General features: G+C 44.3%; 1 protein-coding gene across 6 annotated transcripts in view; it reads right to left on the bottom strand.

Annotated features, from left to right (window-relative positions):
• PTPRT (protein tyrosine phosphatase, receptor type T) overlaps window positions 1–27,173 on the bottom strand; it is a 1,156,023-nt gene that overhangs the window by 117,019 nt on the left and 1,011,831 nt on the right. For all 6 annotated transcript variants that reach the window (XM_018057887.1, XM_005688694.3, XM_018057889.1 and 3 more), the window contains one exon: window positions 17,348–17,496. In XM_018057887.1, the coding sequence (XP_017913376.1) occupies window positions 17,348–17,496 (149 nt within the window). The remainder of the gene's footprint in view (window positions 1–17,347; window positions 17,497–27,173) is intronic.

Below are 27,173 nucleotides of genomic sequence, written 5' to 3' on the forward strand. Positions count from 1 at the left end.
AGATGTTCTAGTCATTTCAACCAAGGGGTCAGACATGCAAATAAAGGAGCCATTTGCGCTCATCCCCAGCAGATGCCACTTGAGGAGGAAGTGAAGAACCAGACATATGGCCCGTGGAGAGTCATCCCCATTATTTCCAGCCATTCCGGTCATTCCATCTGAGTCTGCTCATTTTCAAGATATTCCTGTTGGTCCCTGCGCCAACTCCTGGACCATAGAATTGAGAGCAAAAACATAATGGTGGTTAAGCCAATGACTTAATGGTCATTAAGTGTTGACATGATGTCTCATACCAAAGCACAGGCAGCAATAACATGCTTCTTTTCTGCCTTAACAACCTCCGATTGCTTATTCTTTAAGATTCATCTCCTTCCTAAGACTTTCCTGGATCATCTTGAAGCATTCCAAGAAGCCTAATCCCAGGTCCCACTGATATTCTATCAGCTCATTTTGGCTTCTACTCATCTGAAAATCCAACACAGTTCAAATTTCTTCCTTTTTACTTAGCAAGTGAGTTTCAGTAACTAATGAAACATCTCAGCTCCCAAGACAAATCATGTGAAGAAGCCACATCTCCTTGACTATAGAGATTGGATTCATGTAACGGATGCCCATCGTCTCCCAGAACATTCCCAGATAACTGATGTTCTCATGGCTACCTGTGAGGCCATCCAGCCAGCGGATAAGCACCATCTGTTACACCTCCCTCCTGACTTTTCTTCCACTGACAGAGCCATATAGAAGCCTTTCCAAGTCTCTGCCTCTATTTGTGTCTGGTCTGAAGACCACTGGCTGTTATCCTTCCCTTTTCCTATGAATAGAGGAATGATTATATCATATTACCAGAGCAGCCGACAGAATATTGTGGATATTCTGAGTAGCAGCTCCCAATTTTGCAGAAAAGGGACTTGAAAAATTCCCTTCAGTGTTGGCAGACTACAGGTTGGTGGCAAGGGGTGAAGATACGCTAAGATCTGGATATCAACTGTCTGGCAAAGAAACATTCTTTGATTCCCTTCTCTGCTGCACTCAATTCTGAATGCAAAAAGTAGGTCAACAGTGTATAGTGTCAGCTATACCAGGCTGTCTAGATATTCCTTTTTATTCTTAGCATTGCTATGCTTGAGTCCCATCTGTCTATACATCCAGGCATTTATCCATCTATTCAACTAAATAAAAATTTCCGGGTGTCTATTCTGTGTCACACACCACGCCACATGCTGGGGTGGGGACACAGCAGTAAACAAACAGAAATGGTCCTCCTCTCCTGGATCCTGCCAACTGTCAGAAGAGATGCACCTTCAATACGCTTGGAAGATGAGGTCTGTACTGAGGAGACAGAATTCTATGGGAGCACTTACCAAAGGAATCCAATCTGGTCTGGGGGGAAAAGGAAGAAATCCATGAATTGGGATCTATAGGAGTGAATTAGAGGAAGAGTGTGGGAATACCCAGTGCTCTAAACGGGGAGTTGTGAAACATTTCTGTTAAGGGCCAGAGAGTAAATATTTAGGTTTCGTGGGCTCGATGGCCTCAGTAGGAAATACTCAACGCTACTGATGGCAGCACAGAATCATCTATGCACATCTTATCTAAGATGTAAACAAATAAGCATGGCTCTTTTCCAATAAAGCTTTATTCATAAGAACAAAGAGTAGACTGGCTTTGGCCTGTGGGCTGCAGTCTGTCCACCCTGGGGGAGACAGAGCAAAGGCCCTGCAGGGGAACGGGTGCGGAAAAGGTGGAGCACGTAGAGAAGGCAGTGTGGCTGGAGCGCACAGGAAGAGGGGGAGTGAAATGGAGACCTTGGGAGAAATGAGGGCAAGATCTGTATATGAGATCTGAATGGGGAGTTTGGTTTTCAGCTTAAGGAAAATCAGGAGCCACAGAATTGTTTTAAACCAGGGAGATATGAAGCAACATATTCACATTTGCCTTTAAGAAAATGAATGAGAGGATGACAAGGAGGAATATAAAGATTACTTAGGGGCTTGGGATCTTACTGAGGTCGGAGATGAGGATAACTTGGACAAGGATGGGGAGAGTGGATGCGGATGGGTTCCAGATATATCGAAGATGCAGACTAGTCCAAAGACGGTGTTGAGCTAGACGTGGAAGGTAAGGGAAAGGAATGTGTCAAGACTGCTCTATACTGTGTCTCTGCTAAATGTATCTCTGATATCATGCTTAACACATTTCCTCTTGTTTTACTGCCAAGGGATTGAAATTTTACTTTCATTTCCAGCCTCCACATAATTAGGGAGTCAATTCACATGGCTGGCAAAGTGAAGAGTAAATCACCCGAAGAGAGATGAATTACGTGGTTAGTGGGCCAGAATAGCCTCCCTTCACCAGACACCATTTTCTTTGTAGCTTCTACGCATTCCTCTATTAGATGTACCATGCCATATCGCTGTGTCTGTGTTCCCTGAAATATCATGGGACTTGGGGGAGTAGAGCTGTCCTTATCTTGTCTGTGTTACCAACACTTAAGTACCAACACAAAGATTGGGGGATCTTTTCACTTCACATCTGTCCACTCTACAGATAGGTGTGGGTTAGAGATATAATAGGTATCTGGTGGCTTAGGTAGTTCCTCTTAATCCACTCAAGAGCATCTTACTGAGTCAGCTTAACTAAACATCATGGCATACTCCTTCAGAAGTACGTAGAAGACTATCTGGAAAATGATGGAGATGGCAATGTAGGGGACAAAGGGATTTTGCCTGTCCTTGGCACTCTGATCTTCCAACTTCCTTGAATTTTGCTGTGCAAAGATGTTTCCTCTCTGGGCAATGGGGCAACCTACCACCTGGGCAAGAACTTGACATGGGCTCCTCAACTTTTGTGATTATGTCAATATTATAGCCCCTTCACTGAATTTCCAAGATATATAGGTCTACTCCTAACCACCAATATATAAATCTGACTTTAGAAATTTAAAATTTTCTATTTTGATTCAGAAAAGTGTGCTTTGAATACTGAGATCCTATCATAATCCTGGCTGAGTAGGCAACCGTGAGGCCATCTAATCTATTAACTTCTTCACACTTCTCAATTCCATCACAGGGTCTAGGTGGACGACTAGAAGGTCTATAGTTGGACTAGTCACATAGCCCCTTTCATAGACCCTTGTTTTGCCCTCAGCTTTAATTGACTGCTTTTCTGTAGGCATTGCTAATAGCTAAGTCCTGGTTCAATGTTCTTGTCCTTCCATTAACTTTCCAAGTGACACCTGGCAATGTGTTCTATCTCAACGTGCCTCAGTTTCCTTATTCATGGAAGTCTTCACTCACTTTGTATATATAATGTAGCAACATTTATACCTCCAGGCCAGACTCCCCTGCTCAGCTCCAAGCCCCAAAATCCAACTGCCAGCTTGACATTTCTTCAGTGACTCAACAGCACTTCAAACCTACCTGTCTAGATCTGAATTTCTCTTCTGCTTCAACCCTGGCCTCTTATTAGGCTCTTTATCTCATTTAATGTCATCACCATCCACTTAGACTGAGCATAAGAAGAAAAGAGAAGATTCTGGACTAAGTTCTAGGATGTTTGAATGGGTAGAAGAAGAACCAAGAAAGAAGCATAAGAAGAAATGCTTATTTTCTTATTCCAGCCAAAGAAAATCTAGGAGGGTAAAAGTCAAGATGCTTGCTTCTTGGAAGGAAAGCTATGACAAATCTAGATAGTGTGTTAAAAAGCAAAGACAACCCTTTGTTGATAAAGGTCCATATAGTCAAAGCTACAGCCATATGGTCTTTCCAGTAGTCATGTAGGGGTGTGAGAGTTGGACCACAGAGAAGGCTGAGTGCTGAAGAATTAATGCTGGAGAAGACTCTTGAGAGTCCCCTGGACAGCAAGGTGATCAAACCAGTCCATCCTAAAGGAAATCAACCCTGAATATTCATTGGAAGGACTGATGCTGAAGGTGAAGCTCCAACCTGATGCTAAGGGCCGACTCACTGGAAAAGACCCTGATTCTGGGAAAGATTGGAGGCATAAGAAGAGGGTGGCAAAGGATGAGATGGTTGGATGACATCATCGACTCAACGGACAAGAACTTGGGCAAATTCCAGGAGATGGTGAAGGACAGGGAGGCCCGACATGCTGCAGGTCATGGGGTCACAAACAGCTGGACATGACCGAGCAACTCATCAGCAACAAAAGTCAAGCAAAGAAAGCATTTCAAGGACAGGCTGCTGATAGGTGAATCACAAATCCAGGTTCAATCCTGGGTCTGGTTTCCTGGAGTTGCGTGCCCTTTAGCAAGTTACTTAAAATCTCTGCACCTTAGTTTCCCTATCTGCCTCATAGAATTGTTGAGAATAGGAAAGGAAACGACACACATAAAGTACTTTGTTTAGGAATTACTCACAAAATGTTAGATAGTAGAATTATTATCAATGTTTTCAACTTATCGAGGCTGTAGCTTGGAGCTGAGGGAAAAGAAAAAAAGTCTGGTCTCTAAGCTCAGATCATTCTGCTCCCTAGCAACTATATATTTACATTTTCAACATCACTTCTTTATCCCTGATTACTTTAACAAGCACTTCCTAAGTGCCCTGTTGCGATTCAGGACCACCTGTGAGGTGTAGAGAACAATTCTATTTTCTTCTCAAGATGTAGTGGCCTTGCATAAATTGTCAAAAGCAACTTTAGCTTTGCAGCTTTCCTGAATCTCTTCCTCTTCCTGAGGAAGAATGGCTAGCCAGCTCACAATGAAAAGTGAAGGTTTGTGGCTGACAAAAATGTTGTCCCTACTTATTCATAAAGGAAAGCAGAATCGATACAAATTGAAGAGAATATGAGGCCAGGTTCCAACAATATGCTAGAGCACATAACACTGGGATCATCCTAATTTCCAAACTGGTACCCTTCTTGGAAAGTGAATTTAAGCCAGTGAACTGAAATCAGGAAATGCAAGTTTCTTCTCAAGCAGGTTCTTGCTACCGTTCCAGCTGTATTTCTGGCCAAAATGATCTCAAAACAAAGCACCCTATACCTCAAGGCCCCTTCCTCGAGCTCACCATATCCTTTACACTTACAAGCCTTTTTCCTTTCTATCTGGGAGGATCTTTTTCTTGCACTTTCTGAAAACCAAAATCCATTCCCTCACAGACAGTACTGCCTAACTCACTTAGGCAGAATTAATCACCTGCTGAGTCTCTGATCAGTGTTCCTAGGGCTCTATACATGCCTTTTCTCTATCACTTATCACATTTATTGAAACTAATCCACTTACAGGTCTCCTCTTGGAGGACAGTAATATCCTTGAAGGCACAGACCATGTCTTATTTATCTTTACAATCCCTACCCTGCTTGGCATATAGTTGGCAGTCGATGAATATTTAAAGGAACACCTCAGCTATTCCCATAACCAGGGGATGAAAACTATAATTCAATCTGAGAAGGCTCGATTTGTGCAGAAATCAGATTGGGGGTCTACAGAACTCAGAAGACAAACCATTCTTGACTATACTTCCCTTCTCTGAAGGGGACCAGGGGACAAGGACCAGAGTGGTTACAGCTCCCAACTCTAGCCCAGGTTTTACTACTGACTCAATGGCTGACCTTGAGAAAACTTTCTGGGACTCAGTTCTTCATCTTTAAGATGAGAAGGCAGGGACAGATGGTGTCTAAGATAATTCTTAGTTTTGATGGTCTATTACGTCCCCCTTTGAGTCTAATATCCTTCTCTGACACTTAGTTTAATTCCTTAATGTATGTGAAAGAATTTGTTTACTTTCTCAAGGCATTTAAATTTCCATTTCCAAGGAATGAACAATTCCACTCAACTCTGGGTTGCCAGGAACTTAATAAGTGTGTCCTTTAAATCTGTCAGCCAAGAGGATGATTGCAAAATATTCAAAAATCGCAATAAAATATTCAATAAAACTGTGGTGGCTAGCTTGTAACATTCAATTCTCCTGGATTCAGTTTAATCCTGGAACAACCAGAAAATACAATTGTCCCTGCAGACAGAATTTTGTGTTTTTCTTTTTATTCCTTTTCACAATGTTCTGATGAGCTTTTAGTTTCAACATGTGACTCATGATTGCTTTTCCTTGTAAATTTCCACTCCTTCTAGTCTGATTCTCAGGTTGTTAGCCGTTCAGACAAAAGGAGAGAAAGTGCCAGAGATGGTTTCAAAGGGACCCCTGGGTTTAGGAGCTGTCACTGCTATATACAGGCTTTAGCAGCCTTCAGGTCCAGCATCTCCAGGAAGCCCCTCTTCTTGGTGGATCCACCTTAAGAAAGGGGGAATTAGCTTTTCTCTCTCAGTGTGCCTGCAACTGTACTATCAAAGTCAACCTGGCACACAGAAAAACTAGGGCTTTGGAATCTCATACTCCTGGGCTTTACTACTGGCCAGCGATTCTCAGACTTTAAGGTGCCTCAGTATTACCTAGAAGGCTTTTTAAAAACAGTGGTTGTGGGGAATACCCTGACCATCCAGTGATTAGAACTTAGCACTTTCATTGCTGTGGGCCCAGGTTCAGTCCTTGCTTGGGGGAATTAAGACCCCACAAGCTACAAGTGATTGCTGAGCCCTATCCACAGAGGTTTGGGTTCAGCAGGCCTGGTGAAAGGCACAAGAAGTTGCCTCCTAGAAGACCCCAGGTGATTATGATACTGCTGATCTGGGGACCACACTTTGAGCAAATGTCTCAATGTCTGTCTGAAACTGAAAACTTTAGTTTCCTTCTCTATAAAATGAAAGTCCCTTGGACAGCAAGATCAAACCAGCCAATCCTAAAGGAAATCAACCCTGAATATGCATTGGAAGGAATTGATGCTGAAGCTGAAGCTCCAATACTTTGGCCACCTGATTCAAAGAGCCGAGTCGTTGGAAAAGACCCTGATGCGGGGAAAGATTGAGGGCAGGAGGAAAAGGGGATAACAGAGGATGAGATGGTTGGATTGTATCACTGATGCAACGGACATGAGTGAGCAAACTCTAGGAGATGGTGAAGGACAGGGAAGCCTGGTGTGCTACAGTCCATGGGGTGGTAAAGAGTCAGACATGACTGAGAAACTGAACAACAACTCTATAAAGTGGGGAGAAAAACATCTATCTTACAGAAGGCAGTATATAGGAATGATCTTGGCTATGGGCTTAGGGGTGTCACACAGACCCAGGTTTAAGTTCCAGCTTAAAAGCCTGCTATTTAAAACTATGAAGCCTTAGGCAAGCTCCTTATTATTTAAAACCTCAGTTTCCTCACCTGTAAATCATCAGGGATAATCATAACAGTTATTTAATCTTCCCAGCACACCAATGAGACAAGATAATGCACATAAAATGCTCAGTTGGAAGCGAGCTCATAATTAATGCTCAATAGATAATAGCTGGTATGATGAATATTAGTAATCTAATAATTATTATAATTTGAGGCCCCAAACTGGGAGGATTAAGTGAGCTCCTTGGCTGACACAACCAGATATCAAAAATATCTTAGTACTCTGGGATAACAGGGTCAAATCCAACAAGAAGGCACAGCACAGATGAAATAGAAAGTCTTTACCTGGGCCCCTCAAATCCCTCCCGCATAAGCTCTGCAGGAGGCAGATCCGTGATGGGCATTTGGAGGTTAATTCAAATGTGAGCAGTGTGTTCTGAACCCAGGTGTGTAGAGAGTGAGGGGGTAGCAGTTCTCTGAACTTCCAGTTAATTTGGCCCGGCACAGACTCGGAAACCACACACTCCACGGACATGGACTAAATGGAGACAGATGTGCCAATCAAGATTTTGAACAGATTGGAAAACAGAAATGTGTACTGAGGAAGGCTGATAGCTGATGTGGGGGCTGCTTAGCCTGAGGGAAGGACCTGCAGGGCACACAGCTGGCAGCCGTCCAAAGCTGGGGCTGGGAGCAGCAGGAGGGGAAAGACTGATTTCATTACCCTGTGTGACACCAGAGGGCAGACATGGGCCAGCGTCTGGTTGCTGGCCAATCCATACTTCTGTGCACAATCAGGAGTGAATGGATAGAAGTTACAGAGAGTAGATTTCAGCTTAAAAGAAGACAGAAGTCAGTACCAGAAGAGCTGGAACCAGATACAGGATTGCAGCTAGAAGATCTTGGATGAAGTTCAGGTCTATCATTCATTCATACAAACACATTTAGATCGTGCAGAGATGCTCATTGTTGGATCATGTGTCTCCCACAACAGGTTGTGAGCTCTCTCTCTATGTATCTATCTCGGGCAGGGGCCAGCTCAGGAGTGCCCAAAGATGGAATGGGACCATCTGGCCTGTGGCTCCAATTCCTAAGAAGTTTCTTGTGGGACAATTCTCATGGGTCCTTCCCTGCGACAGGCCTTTTGGGCTGAGAAACCAAGCAGAGGCCCTGTCCCATCAGCCAGAAAGGCTATTAACATTGATCTCCTTTCTTTCTTTCACCCACTTTGTGATGGAGAGAAAGCTTAAGGTTGCAGGAAAGACAGGACGCTTTGGTTTCGAAAGTAGAACATCCGATCTGAGGTCCAAACCTCACCATTTACTCGTCGTGTGACCTGAGGAAGACCTTGTTCCTCTCCTGAAAAATCGGTCTGATAATAAACATACCAACTGGAGAGGGTTACTGTTGGGATGGATTAAGATCCATATCTGGGCATGCTCATCACAGAGCCTGGCACTTGGTGGGAGTCTGACTGGCTTCATGCAGGACACTATGGTGGTAGTAGCTTCTGCCCATGTGGAGGAAAGGCTGATTGAGCATCAGGAGAGGTGTGGAGCCCTCCCTCTCTCCAAGCCATTAGCAGCCTCACATGGTGAGACCAGTTGAGTGGTGATAGCTACGTTCCTAGTGCAGGAGAGGGAGCTTGGGTTCTGGAGTCAGATAACTCTATTTTGGCTTCCGATCCATCTCCATTCTATGCATATGTGTGTTGCTGTTGTCTTCACGACCAAGATAATCATGATGGTGTGATCACTCACCTAGGGCCAGACATCCTGGAATGTGAAGTCAAGTGGGCCTTAGAAAGCATCACTACGAACAAAGCTAGTGGAGGTGATGGAATTGAAGTTGAGCTTTGTTTCAAATCCTGAAAGATGATGCTGTGAAAGTGCTACACTCAATATGCCAGCAAATGGGGAAAACTCAGCAGTGGCCACAGGACTGGAAAAGGTCAGTTTTCATTCCAATCCCTAAGAAAGGCAATGCCAAAGAGTGCTCAAACTACCGCACAATTGCACTCATCTCACACGTTAGTAAAGTAATGCTCAAAATTCTCCAAGCCAGGCTTCAGCAATACGTGAACTGTGAACTCCCTGATGTTCAAGCTGGATTTAGAAAAGGCAGAGGAACCAGAGATCAAATTGCCAATATCTGCTGGATCATGGAAAAAGCAAGAGAGTTCCAGAAAAAACATCTATTTCTGCTTTACTGACAATGCCAAAGCCTTTGACTGTGTGGATCACAATAAACTGTGGAAAATTCTGAAAGAGATGGGAATACTATAACACCTGACCTGCCTCTTGAGAAACCTATATGCAGGTCAGGAAGCAACAGTTAGAACTGGACATGGAACAACAGACTGGTTCCAAATAGGAAAAGGAGTACGTCAAGGCTGTATATTGTCACCCTGCTTATTTAACTTATATGCAGAGTACATCATGAGAAACTCTGGGCTGGAAGAAGCACAAGCTGGAATCAAGATTGCTGGGAGAAATATCAATAACCTCAGATATGCAGATGACACCACCCTTATGGCAGAAAGTGAAGAGGAACTAAAAAGCCTCTTGATGAAAGTGAAAGAGGAGAGTGAAAAAGTTGGCTTAAAGCTCAACATTCAGAAAACAAAGATTATGGCATCCAGTCCCATCACTTCATGGGAAATAGATGGGGAACCAGTGGAAACAGTGTCAGACTTCATTTGTTTGGGTTCCAAAATCACTGTGGATGGTGACTGCAGCCACGAAATTAAAAGACATTTACTCCTTGGAAGAAAAGTTATGGCCAACCTAGATAGCATATTCAAAAGCAGAGACATTACTTTGCCGACTAAGGTCCGTCTAGCCAAGGCTATGGTTTTTCCTGTGGTCATGTATGGATGTGAGAGTTGGACTGTGAAGAAAGCTGAGCGGCAACTAATTGATGCTTTTGAACTATGGTGTTGGAGAAGACTCTTGAGAGTCCCTTGGACTGCAAGGAGATCCAACCAGTCCATTCTGAAGGAGATCAGTCCTGGGTGTTCTTTGGAAGGACTGATGCTAAAGCTGAAACTCTAGTACTTTGGCCACCTCATGAGAAGAGTTGACTCATTGGAAAAGACTCTGATGCTGGGAGGGATTGGGGGCAAGAGGAAAAAGGGACGACAGAGGATGAAATGGCTGGATGGCATCACCGACTCGATGGACGTGAGTCTGAGTGAACTCCGGGAGATGGTGCTGGACAGGGAGGCCTGGCGTGCTGCGATTCATGGGGTCGCAAAGGGTCGGACACGACTGAGCGACTGAATTGACCGTGTTGCCGTTGTTTAGTCACTTAGTCGTGTCCTACTCCCTGCAACCCCATGAACTGCAGCGTGCCAGGCTTCCTTGTCCTTTACTATCTTTGCCCAGGCCAGAATACTAGAGTGGGTAGCCTTTCCCTTCTCCAGGGGATCTTCCCAAACCAGGGATTGGACCCAGGTATCCCGCATTGCAGGCAGATTCTTTACCATCTGAGCCACCAGGGAAGCCCAAGAATACTGGAGTGGGTAGCCTATCCCTTCTCCAGTGGAACTTCCTGACCCAGAAATCGAATCAGGGTCACCTGAATGGCAGGTGGCTTCTTTACCAGTTGAGCTATCAGTGAAGCCCTAGAATCTTTTGGAGTTTGCTCAAAACTCACGTCCACTGAGTCAGTGATGCCATCCAACCATCTCATCCTCTGTCATACCCTTCTCCTCCTGCCCTCAGCCTTTCTCAGCATCAGGGTCTTTTCCAATGAGTCGGCTCTTTGAATCAGGTGGCCAAAGTACTGGAGCTTCAGCATCAGTCCTTCCAATGAATAGTCAGGGCTGATTTCCTTTAGGATGGACGGGTTTGATCTCCCTGCAGTCCAGGGGACTTTCAAGAGTCTTCTCCAGCACTGGCTTTCTTTACTCCAGTTCTTTGAATCTCAGTTTCTTCACTGATGAAATGGGACTAATATCTAATTTATAGGGTTCCTAGGAAGCTTAAGAGTGGGATTTATATAAAGTATACAGTCTAGCACATTGTAGCTGCCAATACAAACGATCTTCCTATTTGGGTTTTTGTTACTAGAGAACACAGAGCCAAATTGGAATTTGAAAGTTGCCAGCCTGCCTATTTAGACTAAATTTTCATATAATGGAGCTATAGTTTAAAATAACCTGGTCTTGACCCTCTTGTCTTCACTTGTGTTTTCCTGATTCTGATTATCTAATTCTCATACAGCTATTTTTCATAGGTACTTCTATGGATGTTTTTCTAAATTTTTGTAGAACTAAGTGGATAAAACCTAACTGATGTCAGGAGAGACAAGTCCTTATTATGATGCTGCAAATAATGCCTGTGTGATTTGGGGTATGGAGTCTGTGAACCTCAGTTTCTTCATCTGTAGAATGGGGGTAAGAATAAACTTGCTAGTTCTCTTATGGTGCAGGAATAAGGATATACAGCTCCAGGGTTTTACAAAAGAACTTCTGTAAACTATGAAAAATTTAAAAGTAGAAACACCTGTTATTTTTGCGATGATGCCCCATTTTATTCATTTTTATAATTATGCCCCTCCCCAAACTATGCTCGGGACTCAGGATGGGACAGGCATATACTAAGCAATGAGAAAATGGCCACTGACTGTCTCTTTTAAACCCTCAACCATGCTTGCTTCTTTACTGAACAGATAGCTTGATGGCCCAGCATGGGATGCTCCTAAGAGATAAACTGCCTTCACCCGCCAGACATGAAACCATTCAATAGAATAGAAGCAAAAAATGAAGATGGAGTTTACTAACAGTACCCAATGGGCAAGTGAGTCTGTCAAATGCTATTACAGGAAGGATAGATAGCTAAGCCTTGTATCACAGAATTCAACAGTGATTTGTTTTGAAGCATTTTGATTTGGGTTGAAAATAAACAAGCAGAGGGTGAGACTATGAACAAAAGACATAAGGAAGATTTAAACAGGAATATAAAAAAGAAAGCACTAGGAGAAAGACCCAGAGAATGATCCCAGTGAGCCAAAGATCTCAGAAAAAGAACAAGCAGGAAAACAGGCCAATAAGATAAAAATGAGATTACTTAATAAAAGCCAGCAATCCTTTAAACGGCAAACAATGGACATAGTTGACAAGCACTCCTTTTTCAAGAATGCCAAAGCTCTCCAGAGCAACAGCCCACCCGACGGAGAGCCATCACCCCTGTATCCTGGAGGTCACTAGCCCTCTACAAAATTGGGAGGCTTGAGGGAATGGATGCTGTAGAACTCAGTGGTCACTTAGAATTGAAAATCCGGGAAAACAAACTCACACAGTTGGGTGCCAAGGTTGAATTAGGTCAGGGGCCACCTGTTCCGTAATGAAATAATTGCTCAGGGCAGGTTTTTCTGTAATCTTTTCCAATGTGACACCTATTCTCTGCTCAATGCTTACTCAACACTGTGAATAATCTCAGGGCCTCCTAAAGACACTGATGCAGAAGCCAGTCACTTTCCTAATGTCACAAAAACAGATTCAATTTTACATACATCAGGGTGATTTCAGGAGCAATTTCCACATCGCCAATGTAAGCATTACTTACATTCCGCCCCCCCTCAAATCACATCCAAGTGGTTCCACAGAGCATTTTAAAAGGTACCTGATGCATTTCAGGGCATTCAAAAGAATCTCCAGAACGTGTTGGTGGTTCTAGCCTGAGGATACCAGATAAATAGACAGAATCCTAACTACTCATTGATTCATACAAATGCAAAAATGTCTTAATGACTGAGTATGTTGATTGAATTTTTTCTTTCTTAAAAACAATATTAAAATAAATGCACGTCCAATATGTATATATACACACATGTCTGTGTATGTATGCATGTCATGCCTGTGTGCATATAAATATAAAACACACACACATCAATCTTGGAAAGACTGTGTCTGGACTTTAAAACATCTAATTAGATTTGATTGGATCTGCCGCTTCTTCCTCACTGGCCGGCCAATCCATCCCAGTCTTGGGTGCTTTCATCTTAAACAGTCCAAGCTTTAGCCCATGAGGGAAATGAAAGTGGTGTTTTCCCCTTGAAATCCGAGAAACTGGTGTTCCCCAGGTTTGCACTCGTGGTCAAATGCCTGCAAGTTGGGTGTCATCATGTCTGTCGTGTGTCTCTGACCACACCTCTTTGGTCTTCAGAATCCTCCCACGGCATTTTTACAAATGGAGTAAGTGTGCACAAGTGCTTGGCCTGGATGGGAAAGAGTTTGGTCACTAGGTGCCACTTGGCCAGCATGTGCCAACCGCTAGACCTGCTAGTGAACTCCCTTGCCCAGAATAAAAGCAGGAGAGTCAGTGACAAGTTAACACGGTCAGAGGCAGGGCATGGGGTCAGGGGCGCTCAGCGTGCACCTACAAGGAGAAACCAAGCCCAGTTACCTACCATCCCCTTTTCTGCCTCTCCTGCCCTCTGCTAGAATGTACAAATCCCAGAAATTCACCTGTGTGGAGAATGGATTCAGAACTGACTCTGTGGGGAGACTGGGCTTCCCTGGTGGCCCACTGGTAAAGAATCTGCCTGCCAATGCAGGAGACATGGGTTCGATCCCTGATCAGGCAAGATCCTACCTGCCGAGGAGCAACTAAGCCCACGCGCCACAATTCTTGAGCCTGAGCTCCAGGGCCCGGGAGCCGTGACCACTGAGCCCACGTGGCCTAGAGCCTGTGCTCCCAGTGAGAGAAGCCGCGGCAAAGAGAAGCCCGCTCACTGCTCCTGGAGCGTGGCCCCTGCTCGCTGCAGCTAGAGAAAAGTCCTCGAAGCGACAGAGACTCCGCACAACCAAAAGGAAACAGATTTTTTTTTTTTTCAAAAAGAACTGACTTTGTGGTTAGGCAGACTGTAAACTTGCTCTGCTCTCTGAGGAAAACAAGCTAAATATTTGCTCATGAAATAATCAGTATGTACTGTTAAGACTCTGCCCAATTCTCAACTTTAATAAGTGCTCAAACTTAGCATCACCAAGAGTGGGCAAAGTGCTAGCTTTGTGATAGCTTAGCAGAGTGATAGTTTCTACTGAAATGATGCAAAGGGAAGTATGTACACAATGTCACCTGGGCAGCAGTTTTGCCAAAACGTTTAACCTGAATATGGTCATGATAAAAAAATTCAGACGAATCTGGACTCAGGAGTATTGGACAGCTGGCCTGGATTTTTAAAAGATGTCAGTATCCTGAAAGGAAAACTAAAGGTGGGAGAACACTGTAGATAAAAAGGTGATGGAAATATGGAGGTCAAATATAAAGTGAGCACCTTGACTGAATCCTGGATCCAAAAGATAGTAACAAATAAAAGAGAGAGCACTTTAGGGCCACGGGGGAAATTCAGCGATGGACTGGTCTATCAGAGACTGAAACGAGGTCAGATTTCTTGGGTAAGATAAGTTTACTGCAATTATGCTGAAGAGCTGTCCTCATTCTCAGGAAACGTGCTGAATTTTCTGGAGGTGGGAGTATCACGATGCCCAAAACTTACATCTAGATGGTTCAGAAAATTGTGTATATATAGTGTGTGTGTATATACTGTGTGGATGTGTACCATGTGTGTGTATGAGAGAGAGAAAAAGAGAGGGAGAGTGAGTGCAAATGTTGCAAATTGTGAACAACTGGTGAGCCTAGGTAAAAGGTGTACGGGTATTCATTTTACTATTTTTTTCAATCATTATGTGTTTCAAGCAAAATCTCTTTCCTAAGGCAGCACGTCAGTATTTGAAAACCTCTGCTGCCTCTTTCAAAGTTCAGTGCTTCTAACCAAGTTGCCTGTAAGAACCTCCCGCGTGGCTTTTACAAAATCTATATCCCTGAGTCCCACTCCCACTCCTGGTGCCCCAGGAGGTTTTGATTCAGCAAGTAAGGTGCGGGGCCTACATACATGGATTTTGTAAACTTCCTCAGCTAGGTGCTGTGCTGTGCGTGAGATTAGGAATCAGGGGTCTGTGGTAGCCTCGGATCCTGGATCCACCAGGAAACAGCTGTGTACCAGTGGGCAGGTCAGCCAAACACTGAACTCTGGATGCATCATCTATAAAATGGGAACAAGCATAGAAAGCATCTCACAGGTGGTGGTGTGGACAAAGGTGGTCCATTAATGCTTGTTTCCTTTCTGTCTTCATCCCCTCATAGACCCCCGTCATCCCAAATTGATCTTATCCATGTGCTTTTGTTTTTGCCTTTTCATACTGTTCATGGGGTTCAGGAATTCCAAAAAACATCTACTTCTGCTTCATTGACTATGCTAAAATCTCTGACTGTGTGAATCACAACAAACTGTGGAAAATTCTGAAAGAGATGGGAATACCAGACCACTTTACCTACCTTCTGAGAAACCTGTATGCAGGTCAAGAAACAAAGAGTTAGAACTGGACATGGAACAATGGACTGGTTCAAAATTGGGAAAGGAGTACGCCAAGGCTGTATATTGTCACCATGCTTATATCACTTATATGCAGAGTATATCATGAGAAATGCCAGGCTGGATGAAGCACAAGCTGGAATCAAGATTTCAGGGAGAGATATCAACAACCTCAGATATGCAGAATATAACACTCTAATGACAGAAAGCAAAGAGGAACCAAAGAACCATTGGATGAGGGTGAAAGAGGGGAGGGAAAAAGTTGGCTTAAAACTCAACATTCAAAAAATGATGATCATGGCATCTGGTCCCATCACTTCATGGCAAATGGATGGGGAACAATGGAAACATTGTTTTCTTATTTTCTTGGGCTCCAAAATAATTGCATATGGGGACTGAAGCCATGAAATTAAAAGATGCTTGCTCCTTGGAAGAAAAGCTATGACCAATTTAGACAGCATATTAAAAAGCAGAGATATTATTTTGCTGACAAAGGTCTGTCTAGTCAAAGCTATGGTTTTTCCAGTAGTCATGTATGAATGTGAGAGTTGAACCATAAAGAAAGCTGAGCGCTGAAGAACTGATGCTTTCAATCTATGGTGTTGGAGAAGATTCTTGAGATTCCCTTGGACTGCAAGGAGATCCAACCAGCCAATCCTGAATATTCACTGAAAGGACTGATGCTGAAGCTCCAATACTTTGGCCACCTGATGCAAAGAGCAGACTCATTGGAAAAGACCCTGATGCTGGGAAAGATTGAGGGCAGGAGGAGAAGGGGATGACAAAGGATGAGATGGTTGGATGGCATCATCGACTCAATGACATGAGTTTGAGCAAAGTGTGGGGGATAGTGAAGGACAGGGAAGCCTAGCATGCTGCAGTCCACGGAATCACAAATAGTCAGACACAACCTCTTGACTGAACAGTGAACAATAGCAATAATGAAGTGATTTTTACAAAATATGATTTCTTCCCTTTGCCAATGGCACAGTGTGGAGAGAACATGTGTCTCTGTTCATATTCCTTTAGATTTCCTGCTTTCCCCAATTTGGAGCAGAGGCTGGGGAATCCAGCATTTCTATGAAAACTAGAAAAAGAACCGGCTTTCAGAAACATAAGAGCAAAAGTCAGCTCTCTTGAGTCTGATTGCCAAGATGGCTTTAGGTTACTAGTCCTGAGGTTCTCCTTTGGACAGGGGTCAACCCTGAAACCGTGGCCACTTCTATTAGCTTGAGATCCTGTGTTAACTCTGCATAAGAATACCATTGCTTTTGACTTAATGCCACTTGGGAACTGGGCAAGGCTGGGTAGGCACAGATTCCAGGACTGAATGAGTTACTCGTCAACCATGGGGCTTTGGAGAAAGCACTTCTCTGAGCCTCAGTTTCCTAAGCTGAGAAATGGAGACAGTCATAACCCATAAGGCATTTACCTTTCATGGTTTATGTGAAACACTGCTTTGAGAACTCTACAACACTCAATTCAGTATGGCATATTTTTCTCCTTAAGTGTGTAATCCTGCTCTCCTTCTTGTTTCTTAGTTTTAACCTGCTTTCTGTGCACAAGCAGAAATTAAGATGACTTGCCGTTATTTCCATCTGCTTTGGGATGGATTCTGGATGGGTGCCCCCAGTCTTTGTCAGGGAAATTTCATCCTGATGATCCCAGGGAAGCATCCAGCCCCCATGTACTACAGCATCTGACACTGGGAGGGGTCAATAGCAGAGGTACCAGGGTCAAGCTGGACCACAGATATCCCCTTCCCCTTGGTTGGCTCAACTTACCGAATCCATTCACATCCTGTGAGCTAGAGGAGAAGCCTTCATCATTGCGGCTGGAGCTGAGCTTGGCAGTGGGTTTGTCGGCCGAGGCCACGGGCCCCATTTCCCTCTGTGCTCCACTCTGGGTCTCCTTCTGCTTCTTGGCCAGCTTCCTTTGGGACATGTGCAAGGGGAAAAATCACAGTCAGATAGTGACAGTTGCTTCAAAGGGCTGGAAGTTCAGACTGCTCTTTTCCCACCCATCCTCAACCCCCAAACCCTGGAGCATTGCCCAGTAACAGGGTCAAGGAAGGTCCTCCAAGGTCAAGGTGGGATAAGCCTAAGTCATCCTGAAACTTTTAATGGCTTCAGTTTCAGAAATATGACATTCATTCTGCCTCACCCCCACCAAATGGTGTGTTCTTTACTGAGCTTAAAATGGGAAATAATGAGATTTCCATAACATTTCTCTAACTTTAAAAGGGAGACATGGTCATGTGGAATTTGTCTTATGGGGCTCTGAAGGATATGCATAATGAAGTCTGGCCCTTCTCCATGATTAAGCTCATAAAATAACCCACAAAACAATGATGGATTGAAGAAGGGGCTGGTGGGGACAGGGGGTAAGAGTGGACGTTAGTTAGCCCTATAGCTCAAAAGGATAAAAGTTAAAGCAGATTAAAATAAATAAATTTTAATTAAAAAAAAAGGTAAAGCACAACTAGATGTACAGTTATCCCTATAAGAATCCTCAGAGCCAGATAGGCATTTAGAATAATGGTGACGATGACAATGATGACAATGATGACGGCGACCTGGAGCAGCCATGCTCAAACTCGTGTACACCAGAATCACTCAGCGGAAAAAGCCCCCAGATCCTAGAGTCATACAAGTAGGACAAGGACTAAACATCTGTATGGCCAGCAAGTTCCCCGGGTGATTCTAACACCAACCACTGGGATTGAAACCATCAGCTCTGGCATCAGACAGACCGGGGTTCATATCTTCCCTCCACGCGGCCTGCGGCTGCATGAGGCAGGGCAAGTCCCTTAACCTCGTTACGTTCTGAACTTCACAGGCCAACCTCAGAGGAATTAAATGAGGACTAAGTGAGATAATGTGTATGGAGCACGGTGCCTGGCACACAGCGAATGCTGGACATGTGGCAGCTGCTCTTCTTGCCTTTGGATCATCACCACTGATTTAACTGCATCCCACTGCGGGAGTCCTCTCTCCAGCAGTCCTGCTGTGGAATCCCACCCCCCCCCCACCGCCCCCGTATTATATCAAGTGATGGAGAATTTGGCACCTCACTAGCAGACTGAGAGCTAAAAGTTCTCGTGTGGATTTGAAATCTACTCCCTTTAAATGTCAACTATTGGGTCTTAGATTTATTGTCAGAGATATAAAACTACGACTAACCTGCACATGGTAGTTCTTCAAATATTTGTAAATAAAAAAACCTCGTCCCTCTGAGTTCACCCAATAGGTACCCATCTAAACACAGTAACTTTGCTCCTATGATACGCAAAGCTACGGGTTGCACATGAAATATCCGGAGGGCAAATTCTTTCAGGTCTCTAGCTCCATTTTTCACAGGGCTTGACTTCAAATTCAATCCTGGCCACTCTTACTTTAACACAGAAAGAACAGATGTTCCAGAGAGGTCACATTTAGCCCTGCACAGAAAATTTCCAAAGCTGAGCCCATCTGATAATGAAATAGGCAGTTTTAAGAGGTAATGAACCCCTGTCAGAGGAGTTATTAAATGCAATGATAAACCTCGGCTTCCCAGGTGGCAGAGTGGTAAAGAATCTGTCTGCCAATGCAGGAGATGCAAGACATGTGGGTTCGAACCCTGGGTCAGGAAGATCCCCTGGAGCAGGAAATTCAAGCAGTTCCAGTATTTTTGCCTGGAAAATTCTAGGACAGAGGAGCCTGGCCGGCTATAGTTCATGGGGTCACAGAGAGTCAGATATGACTGATATCTGTGTGTGCACACACGAACACATACACACACAGGAATATTTTAGAAACTTTTGCATACATGCTTGCAGGCTAAGCCACTTCAGTCATGTCCGACTCTTTGCAACTCTGTGGAACTCGAGGTATAATACAGTGACAGGAGAGCTGTTTATCATCTGTGGGTCCAGAGGGACAAGCAGAGGGAGCAGCCACCAGGACCCAAAAGGTGTTGTGAAGAGGAGGCCGCCTGTGTAGAAGCAGTGATCTTCTCCCAAAGGATCCAGCCAGTGCTGGATGACCTCACAGGAAGGGACCCGGAGGCACAGATCCCCTGATTACATCCTCCCCTCCCGCTATGATCTGTTAGAGTGCCTCATGCCAAAGGCATGGCATCCATTCAGAGCTTGCTTTATAGACACAGAACATAAAAGAGAAGCATCTCGAGTGGGTCTGGACTTGGGAAGAGAAGAGCTTTCACTTCTCTCATTCTGGCCACAGTTTGAAGACAAACGCAGCCTAAAATGGAATTATTCATTTAAAAAAAATCGTCCTGGGGCAAGGAAGGGGGCTCAGGAATAGAAGTGCATCTTCCGGTTAAAATGCTCTGGCCACAGGCACGCTGCTCCACTGGTGAGACTATTCCAGGCAGACAGCAAAACCGTAAGAAATGAAGCATTCGGTTACCTGGGCCTTTCCTCACCACTGGCAGGCAATAAGCCAGCAGGCAGGGGTATGCGAATGAAAGAAAAACGAGTAATTCGGCTTCTGATGACATTTCACAGTTTCATTCTTCATTTATTATCAAAAAGGAGTGTGTTTAAAAATGTATATGTGACCTTCTTAATCATAAATTTGAAAAGATATACAGCAGACCCTCTGCCTCCATCTGAGTTCTGTTCATACTGCCCCAGCAGGAAATAAAAGGAAATCTGATAAGAGAGTTCACTTTCGAACTATAAATGAGTATGTATTGGGGTTTTGATATTTCCTTAGGGCAGAACTCCCAACCAACCTCATTCTATTCAGGGTAAAATAATATGGAGAGAGTTGTCTTAGGCACAAATCATTGGTTTCCAAAGGCATAATAATAATAAAAAGACCTTGGCTGCCTCTATGAAAAGTGGCATTTTATAGTAATGTTTGGGTAGCTCTGAACATCTGGGTAAAAAAAAATTTTTAAATGGAGCCTCTCCAAAGCATATATTTAAAAATTGGACAACTCAGGTTTTTCATATTCTTCGTTTTTAGCCCATGGTTGACAGGATGTTTTCATGGTAATGATGATGCTACCTAAAATTTAAAAATATGTAGACAGGTGTTGCAGCTACAAAATGGAAATGAAAGGTATGTAGAAGGAAATAAAACATAAAACCGTACTTTGGGGATCTTATTCATAATTTAAGTATTAAAAACCATCCTAGTAATTTAGGGGAACTCCCCTGGTAGTCCAGTGGGTGAGATTCCATGCTCCCAATGCAGGGGGCCCAGGTTCGAATCCTGGTCCCAGATCTAGATCCCACACGCTGCAACTGAGAGTTTGCAAGCCGCAACTAAAGATCCTGTGTGCTGCAATGAAGATCGAAGATCCTGTGTGCCGCAACTAAGACCCAGCACAGTCAGATAAATAAATAGTTTTAAAAAAAAGTAATTTAGGGGAGATCGTATTCACTCCTATGGTCACAGAACTTAGCTGATTCCCCTCCCTCTTCTTCCTAAAGAGAGGGGAGCATCCAAACTAGTGAGTGGGGGCATATCAGACCCTCAAGCGTATGGCTCCAGGCTTCAACTCGACCTTATCTTCCACATGCATCTCCTCTTAGGGAACACTAGCTCCCTCACTCCCCTCTCCTAAGCATTCCTCAATACTCCTTACTCCTCAGTGTGCCCCTGTTCTTCTCCCTGGACCACCTCCTCTTTATCATTCAAGACTCAGTGGCATTCAGATGTCACATCTTCTCTTGCTCCCCCAAAAGATATACGGTTCTCTCTTCTGGGTGGACTCTTCCACCAAACACATTTATTTAGCCTCTACATGTGCCAGTCTCTGCTCGATGGAAGATCACAGTGGCAAACACCAAACATGACCTTCACCTTCCTAGGACACAGAGACTAATGACAGAGACAGGCACTAGACGGGGAAATACAGAAATCGATATAAAATCACAAACGTGATGAAAGCCAAGAAGGAACAATACATACGGCGAGAGGAGAGCAGCAAATAGCTGGTCTGGACCCTGTTAGGGGATCACGGAGGGCCTCGTTGCCATGTGAACTAAGCACTTGACTAACCCAATTGCAGTGATTCAGCTCTCCTACCCAGGAAGGCAAGCACCTCTTGGGTGAACTTCTTCCAACCTCCTGGACCTACTCCAACCTCTTGCTGAGTGTCTGGCATATAGCCGGTAAAGTCTACAATCTGAAGCGCAGAAAAGACTGTCATTCTCTGACTACAAATTATGACCACTTAAAAACAGATATATGCAAGGAAAGAGGAAGAAAAAGTTGCATGAAATTAGTTGGGGACCTGAAATATTTCTACTTAATGAATAGTTTTGTCTAACAACTTAGCATTTCCTTCCTAGGATGTCTGAAGAAATGGTGGAATATACATAGAAGGCAGAGACTTCTTTTTCTCCCTCACAGCCCACAGAATGGCCATAGCAATAGAATGCTTAAAAAAAAATAAACCTTCTATGACAGCCACATGGAACATGGCATGGGTCGTATAACTCACGCAGTCCTCAGATCCTGTAAGACTCAAGTACCTGTGACTTGCTGAACTTGGAATTTTTTTCTCTAGTTGTTCTGAGATACCTTCCAACTGGGTCACACAGTTTCACCAGCAGGGAGTACCGAGAGCTGTTAGAAAGCAGGTGTTGCACAAGCCTATCTATTTCTCTGCTTGGTCCTTGGAGAGATGAAGAACGTTTCAAGACATAGCAATCCAAGTTCCCTGCTTCTGATAGGTTGGGACAATGTGATATGACAGACCACTGGGAGGTCTCCCCGACCTTTGCTTGTTAGCTGACTGAGGGCTGGTGGCTGGGGACGTGTCCACGGTGAGTTCTGTGAATCCTGAGTACCAGTCTTTGTAAGGGAGGGTGGCAGGTGGAATGGCTCCATGGAGAGAACTGTAGGCTGTGAAAGGTCCCAGAACCATGGTATGACAGGAGGAAGAAGAGTGTCTGAAACACACGGGGATGTTTCTCATGGAAAGGAAATATTCTGGAACGCTCTTTTCACACATGGGGTCCCTGGCTCTGTGTGGCCCCAGAGGGCAGAATTAGAACCACCATGTTGGCTGGACACAAGGAAGAAATTTCTAGTAAAGTAGAACTGCTTTGATTTCCCTGGTGGATAAGAATCTGCCTGCCAATGCAGGGGACATGGGTTTACTCTCTGGCACTGGAAGACGCCACACGCCACGGAGCAACTAAGCCTGCTGCACCACAACCACCGAGCCTGCACTCGAGGGCCCGTCAGCTGCAACTCCTGAAGCCAGTGTACCGAGAGCCTGTGCTCCCGCAGCAAGAGAAGCCACCACAGTGAAAGCCATGCACTGCAACCAAGAGTGGCCCCTGCTTGCCGCAACCAGAGAAAGTCCTTGCAAAGTAGCAAAGACCCAGTGCAGGCCAAAACACATCAATAAATAAGACAGAATAAAGTAGAACTGCTTGGGTCTCCTTCAGAAGAGCCTAATGCCTGCACTGACGTTCCCATGTTTTCTTCTTTGGCTACTTTCTCTTCACCTTTTAGGGACCAACTCAAAGGCCCACTGCTCTTAGAAATCATCATCTCCTCCTCAAAGGTAGTAGTTTATTTCTCTGTGCATATTAATCTGTTGAAAAAAATTCTTAATGAGCACCTGCTTTGTACCAGTGGCTGTTAACACAGGATACCATGATGTGAAAAGCCAGACAAGACTCATGCTCTGTGTAAGCTTTTGGAAGTAATGAGCTACCCATTATTGGAGGAATTCAAGTAGAGACTGAGAAACTATCTGGAAAAGAGGTGATAAGTGATTCCAGCATCTGGATCCTGCAAAATCCTGTGCGTGTCAACGGAGAACAGGAGAACCCCACCAAGCGAGAGAGAGTGCTGGAATTCCACAGGGCTCTTCCCTGGATGTGAACAGTCATGCCCACTCTCCAGGGGAGACTCTGACCAGGCTCTCTTTCCCTTCCCATAGGGCTTTCCTTGACCCACCCTCTACTGGCGTCTCTGGACAGACTTTAAACACAAAGCCTAGAACCTGGAGCCAGAGAGATGTCCACCCGCAGGAGGCAGACAAAGAAAACTGCTGAAACTCTACTCCTATTAAAAGCCGGTGTTGTACTCTGTGAAGCCTGGATGTTTCTGTGCTGACATGATTGAATATCTAATTAAATTTACACGTCAGAACTGGAAGGGAACTACATCATTCTCTCATTTTATAAAAGAAATTGAGGCCCAGACAGAGGGGGTGCTTAGCCAAGGCATGTGGCATGTTGGCAGAAGTCACAGGGCCCTATCCTGCTTTCTGCCTGCCAGCTCAGGACACCTGTTTTAACTTTCCTCCACTTCTCCTTTTGGGACAAAATCAGAAGTGCAAATTCCATCCATGGTAACAATTCCAGTCCTCGTTGAATACGGCAAAACCTCATTAATCCAAATCCCACTAACTCAGAATGACTGTAACTGAGGCAGAAGCTGGGCTACCCCGCAGCAGAGCTGACAGTGTAAACGAGGATATGGAAAACTGCAGGATTAAACGGTGAACACACCACTTCCTCTTCTCTCAGAAGGCAGGATGGCACAGCAGTTAACATCAGCTTTGGTGCCAGACAGCCTGGCATCAAAACCTGGCTCCATCTCAGGCTTGCTGCGTGAGCTCTTGCAAGTTACTCAATCCTTTGCATGTCAGTTTCCTCCTGCCTGCAGAACTGCAGGTAGCCTCAGTGTGCCCCAGGAAGCGAGGGTGTTTGTGAAGATTTAAATGGTGTGTAGTACTTACCAAAGCATTTCCCCCAGTGCGCGGTACACAGTAAGCACTCAATAAGTGCTCTCCGGTAAACTTTTAAATACAGCACACAGCCATGGTTGATTTAAATGGGCTCATTATTTATTAAATACAAATCCTCTAAAATAGATACCCTGAAGAATGGCTTTTCTCTAAAAACATTCTTTGATGTATTCTGGAGCCGTGCTTCTCAGCCTTGGCTGCACAGATCATTTGGGGAGCTTTAAAATTACTGATGAGATCCTAATTTAATTGGTCTGGGGTGCAGCCTGGCCATCTGGGTTTCTAGAAGCTCCCTAGGTAGTTGTAACGTGCCACCAAGCTTAAGCACCACCAATGTGGAACAGTGGTTTTCCAAGTAGTCTCCGGACCAGCAGCATCAGCTCTACCTGGGAACATACTAGAAATACAATTTCTCTGGCCTCATCCCTGACCAACTGAATCAGAAACTCTAGATGAGGAATATACACTCCAAGCAATCCTAATGCATAATGAAGTTTGATATCCCTATTCTTGAGAACAAGGTCTCCAGCAGATCGGAATTAATGAAGAGTCCCTACCCCATAGAAGGACCATGGCCAGGAGTTATGACAGCTGGATGCCACCTCCAGGTCTCCAGGTCTCTCAGTGAGTTACCAAGGATACACCACTGCCGCTTTCTGGTACTGTTGTCACTACGGGGGTGGGTGGGGAGAACTGGCATCTAACAACCACTACAAGAACTGATGCTTTTAAAATGACAGTTTCCAGTTAAATTGTGTTCCCCTAACAAGGGTCCCCAGTCTCCCAGATCTAATGCCTGGTGATCTGAGGTGAGGCTGATGTAATAGTAAGAGAAATGAAGTGCACAATAAAAGCCACGTGCTTGAATCATTCCCCAAACCATTCCCTCTACCTGAATCCCTGGACAAACTGTCTTCCATGAAACCATTCCCTGGTGCAAAAAATATTGGGAACTGCTGCCCTAGGAGATATACTGAAGCCCCATGCCAGAGGTTAGGACTTTCATATTCTGTGAGTGTGACCTTATTTGGAAATAGGGTCTTTTTATTTTTATCATCTCAAAAATTTTACTGCATTTTATAGAATTAGATATTTTACAACTTTAGAAATATTTTACTAATACACCAGGAAAAAAGTCAATTTAGTATCATTTGTTTTGTTCATTCATATCCATTCTCAGCAACCTCAAGTTAAAATAATGAAGTATTTCCTTAATGAGATGGTAGTTTCTAAAACTTCTCCCCAAATCCTACTAAAATATCTATAATACAAGAAAAATGAGAATACTTACAATTAATCTCAAGTTTTCTACAAGAAAAATTGGTGGCCAATGCAGGCTTGGAAATAGGCTCCTTACAGATGTAAACCAGTTAAGGTGGCTCTAATACAGTATGACTACTGTTCTTACAAGGAGAGGAATTTAGCTAGAGATACACAAGGAGGGGGCCATGTAATGCCAGAGGCAGAGAATGGAGCGAGGCGACTGCAAGTCGAGGGACGCTGAAGAGTTTATAGCCTCCGTCGGAAATGAGGAAGCGGCAAGAAAGTATCTACTCAGAATCTCGAGGGGAGCATGACCCCACAGACTCCTTGATTTTGGACTTCCAGCCTCCAGATCTGTGAGAGAATACATTTTGTTGTTTTAAGCCACCCAGTCTGTGGTACCTTATTATGGCACTCCCAGGAAATGAATATACTAACCAGGAAATGATAAATCCTAAGTTTACTGTATTTATTTAATGAACATACAATTAGCACTTATTTCTTTCTGCAAACCCATCTAACATTGTTCAAAATAGAGCAGTGCCTCTCAAGGTCCACTATCAAGTCTCTTTCAGACACCCGAGGACTGCAAAATAACTGAAGAAATTAGATTCTCAGAAAAACCACATCCTATTGAAGAACGGTCAGCCCAGATACAACTATGGACCACCCCCTCTTTTCTACACCATGCCCTTTGAAACTCAGTCATTCAGCTCTGTGTGACTGATCCTTTTCCTCTCTTGGAAAGTGAACAAAAACCTGTGAATTCTTTCACAACCCGCATTGGCTCACTTTCTAGGCATTATTTAAGGCTATTACAAACATAATTAACTTCTTTAATTCTCCTAATAACTCTGGAAGATTAATAGTATTACTAATTCCATTTTACAGATGAAAGGGTGAGGCAGAGTTGAAGTAACTCCCCCAAAGCCATCCAGGCTTTAAGAAATGGAGCTGGGATTTAAACTCAGGCAGTCAGGCTCCTGAATCCTCTAAGATTCCTTGCTATGTCTCACTCAGCTAAGGACCCATGCGTGTATATCCTTGTACCCAAGCTTTACCAGCCAGCTCCTCTCCTCTCCAGGCAAACACACATTGACATGGATAAGCACATATATGCAGCCAGAAAGCTCACTTTCATACCCACTCACATCCTTGAGGCCCTACACATTCTGTCTGCTCATTACCTCTGCTGGGTACCAAACCTGGAAAAATAACTGGTGGGTCCTCCCTCTCCTAATCCCATCATCGCTCAGTTGGTAAAGCATCTGCCTGCAATGTGGGAGACTTGGGTTCAGTTCCTGGGTTGGGAAGTTCCCCTGGAGAAGGAAATGGCAACCTACTCCAGCATTCTTGCCTGGAGAATCCTATGGACAGAGGATCCTGGCAGGCTACAGTTCATGGGATTGCAAGAGTTTGGTACAACTTAGGGCTGTCTTTCTTTCTTTCCTACTCTCACCATCCTTGCCTGGGGCTTCTCCATGCTTCTGCCAGAGTGGCAAAGTTACCATAGCAACAGTAGCACATACTACCACAGTTCAAAGGGTCAAGGGACCTTGGGCACCACTGCCACCTCCATCTCTCTTGCTCTCGGTGTCTGTGCCTCCACCCGTCTGCCCC

The sequence above is a fragment of the Capra hircus genome, chromosome 13, assembly GCF_001704415.2.
Source record: "Capra hircus breed San Clemente chromosome 13, ASM170441v1, whole genome shotgun sequence".
In the NCBI taxonomy this organism is placed as follows: domain Eukaryota; kingdom Metazoa; phylum Chordata; class Mammalia; order Artiodactyla; family Bovidae; genus Capra; species Capra hircus.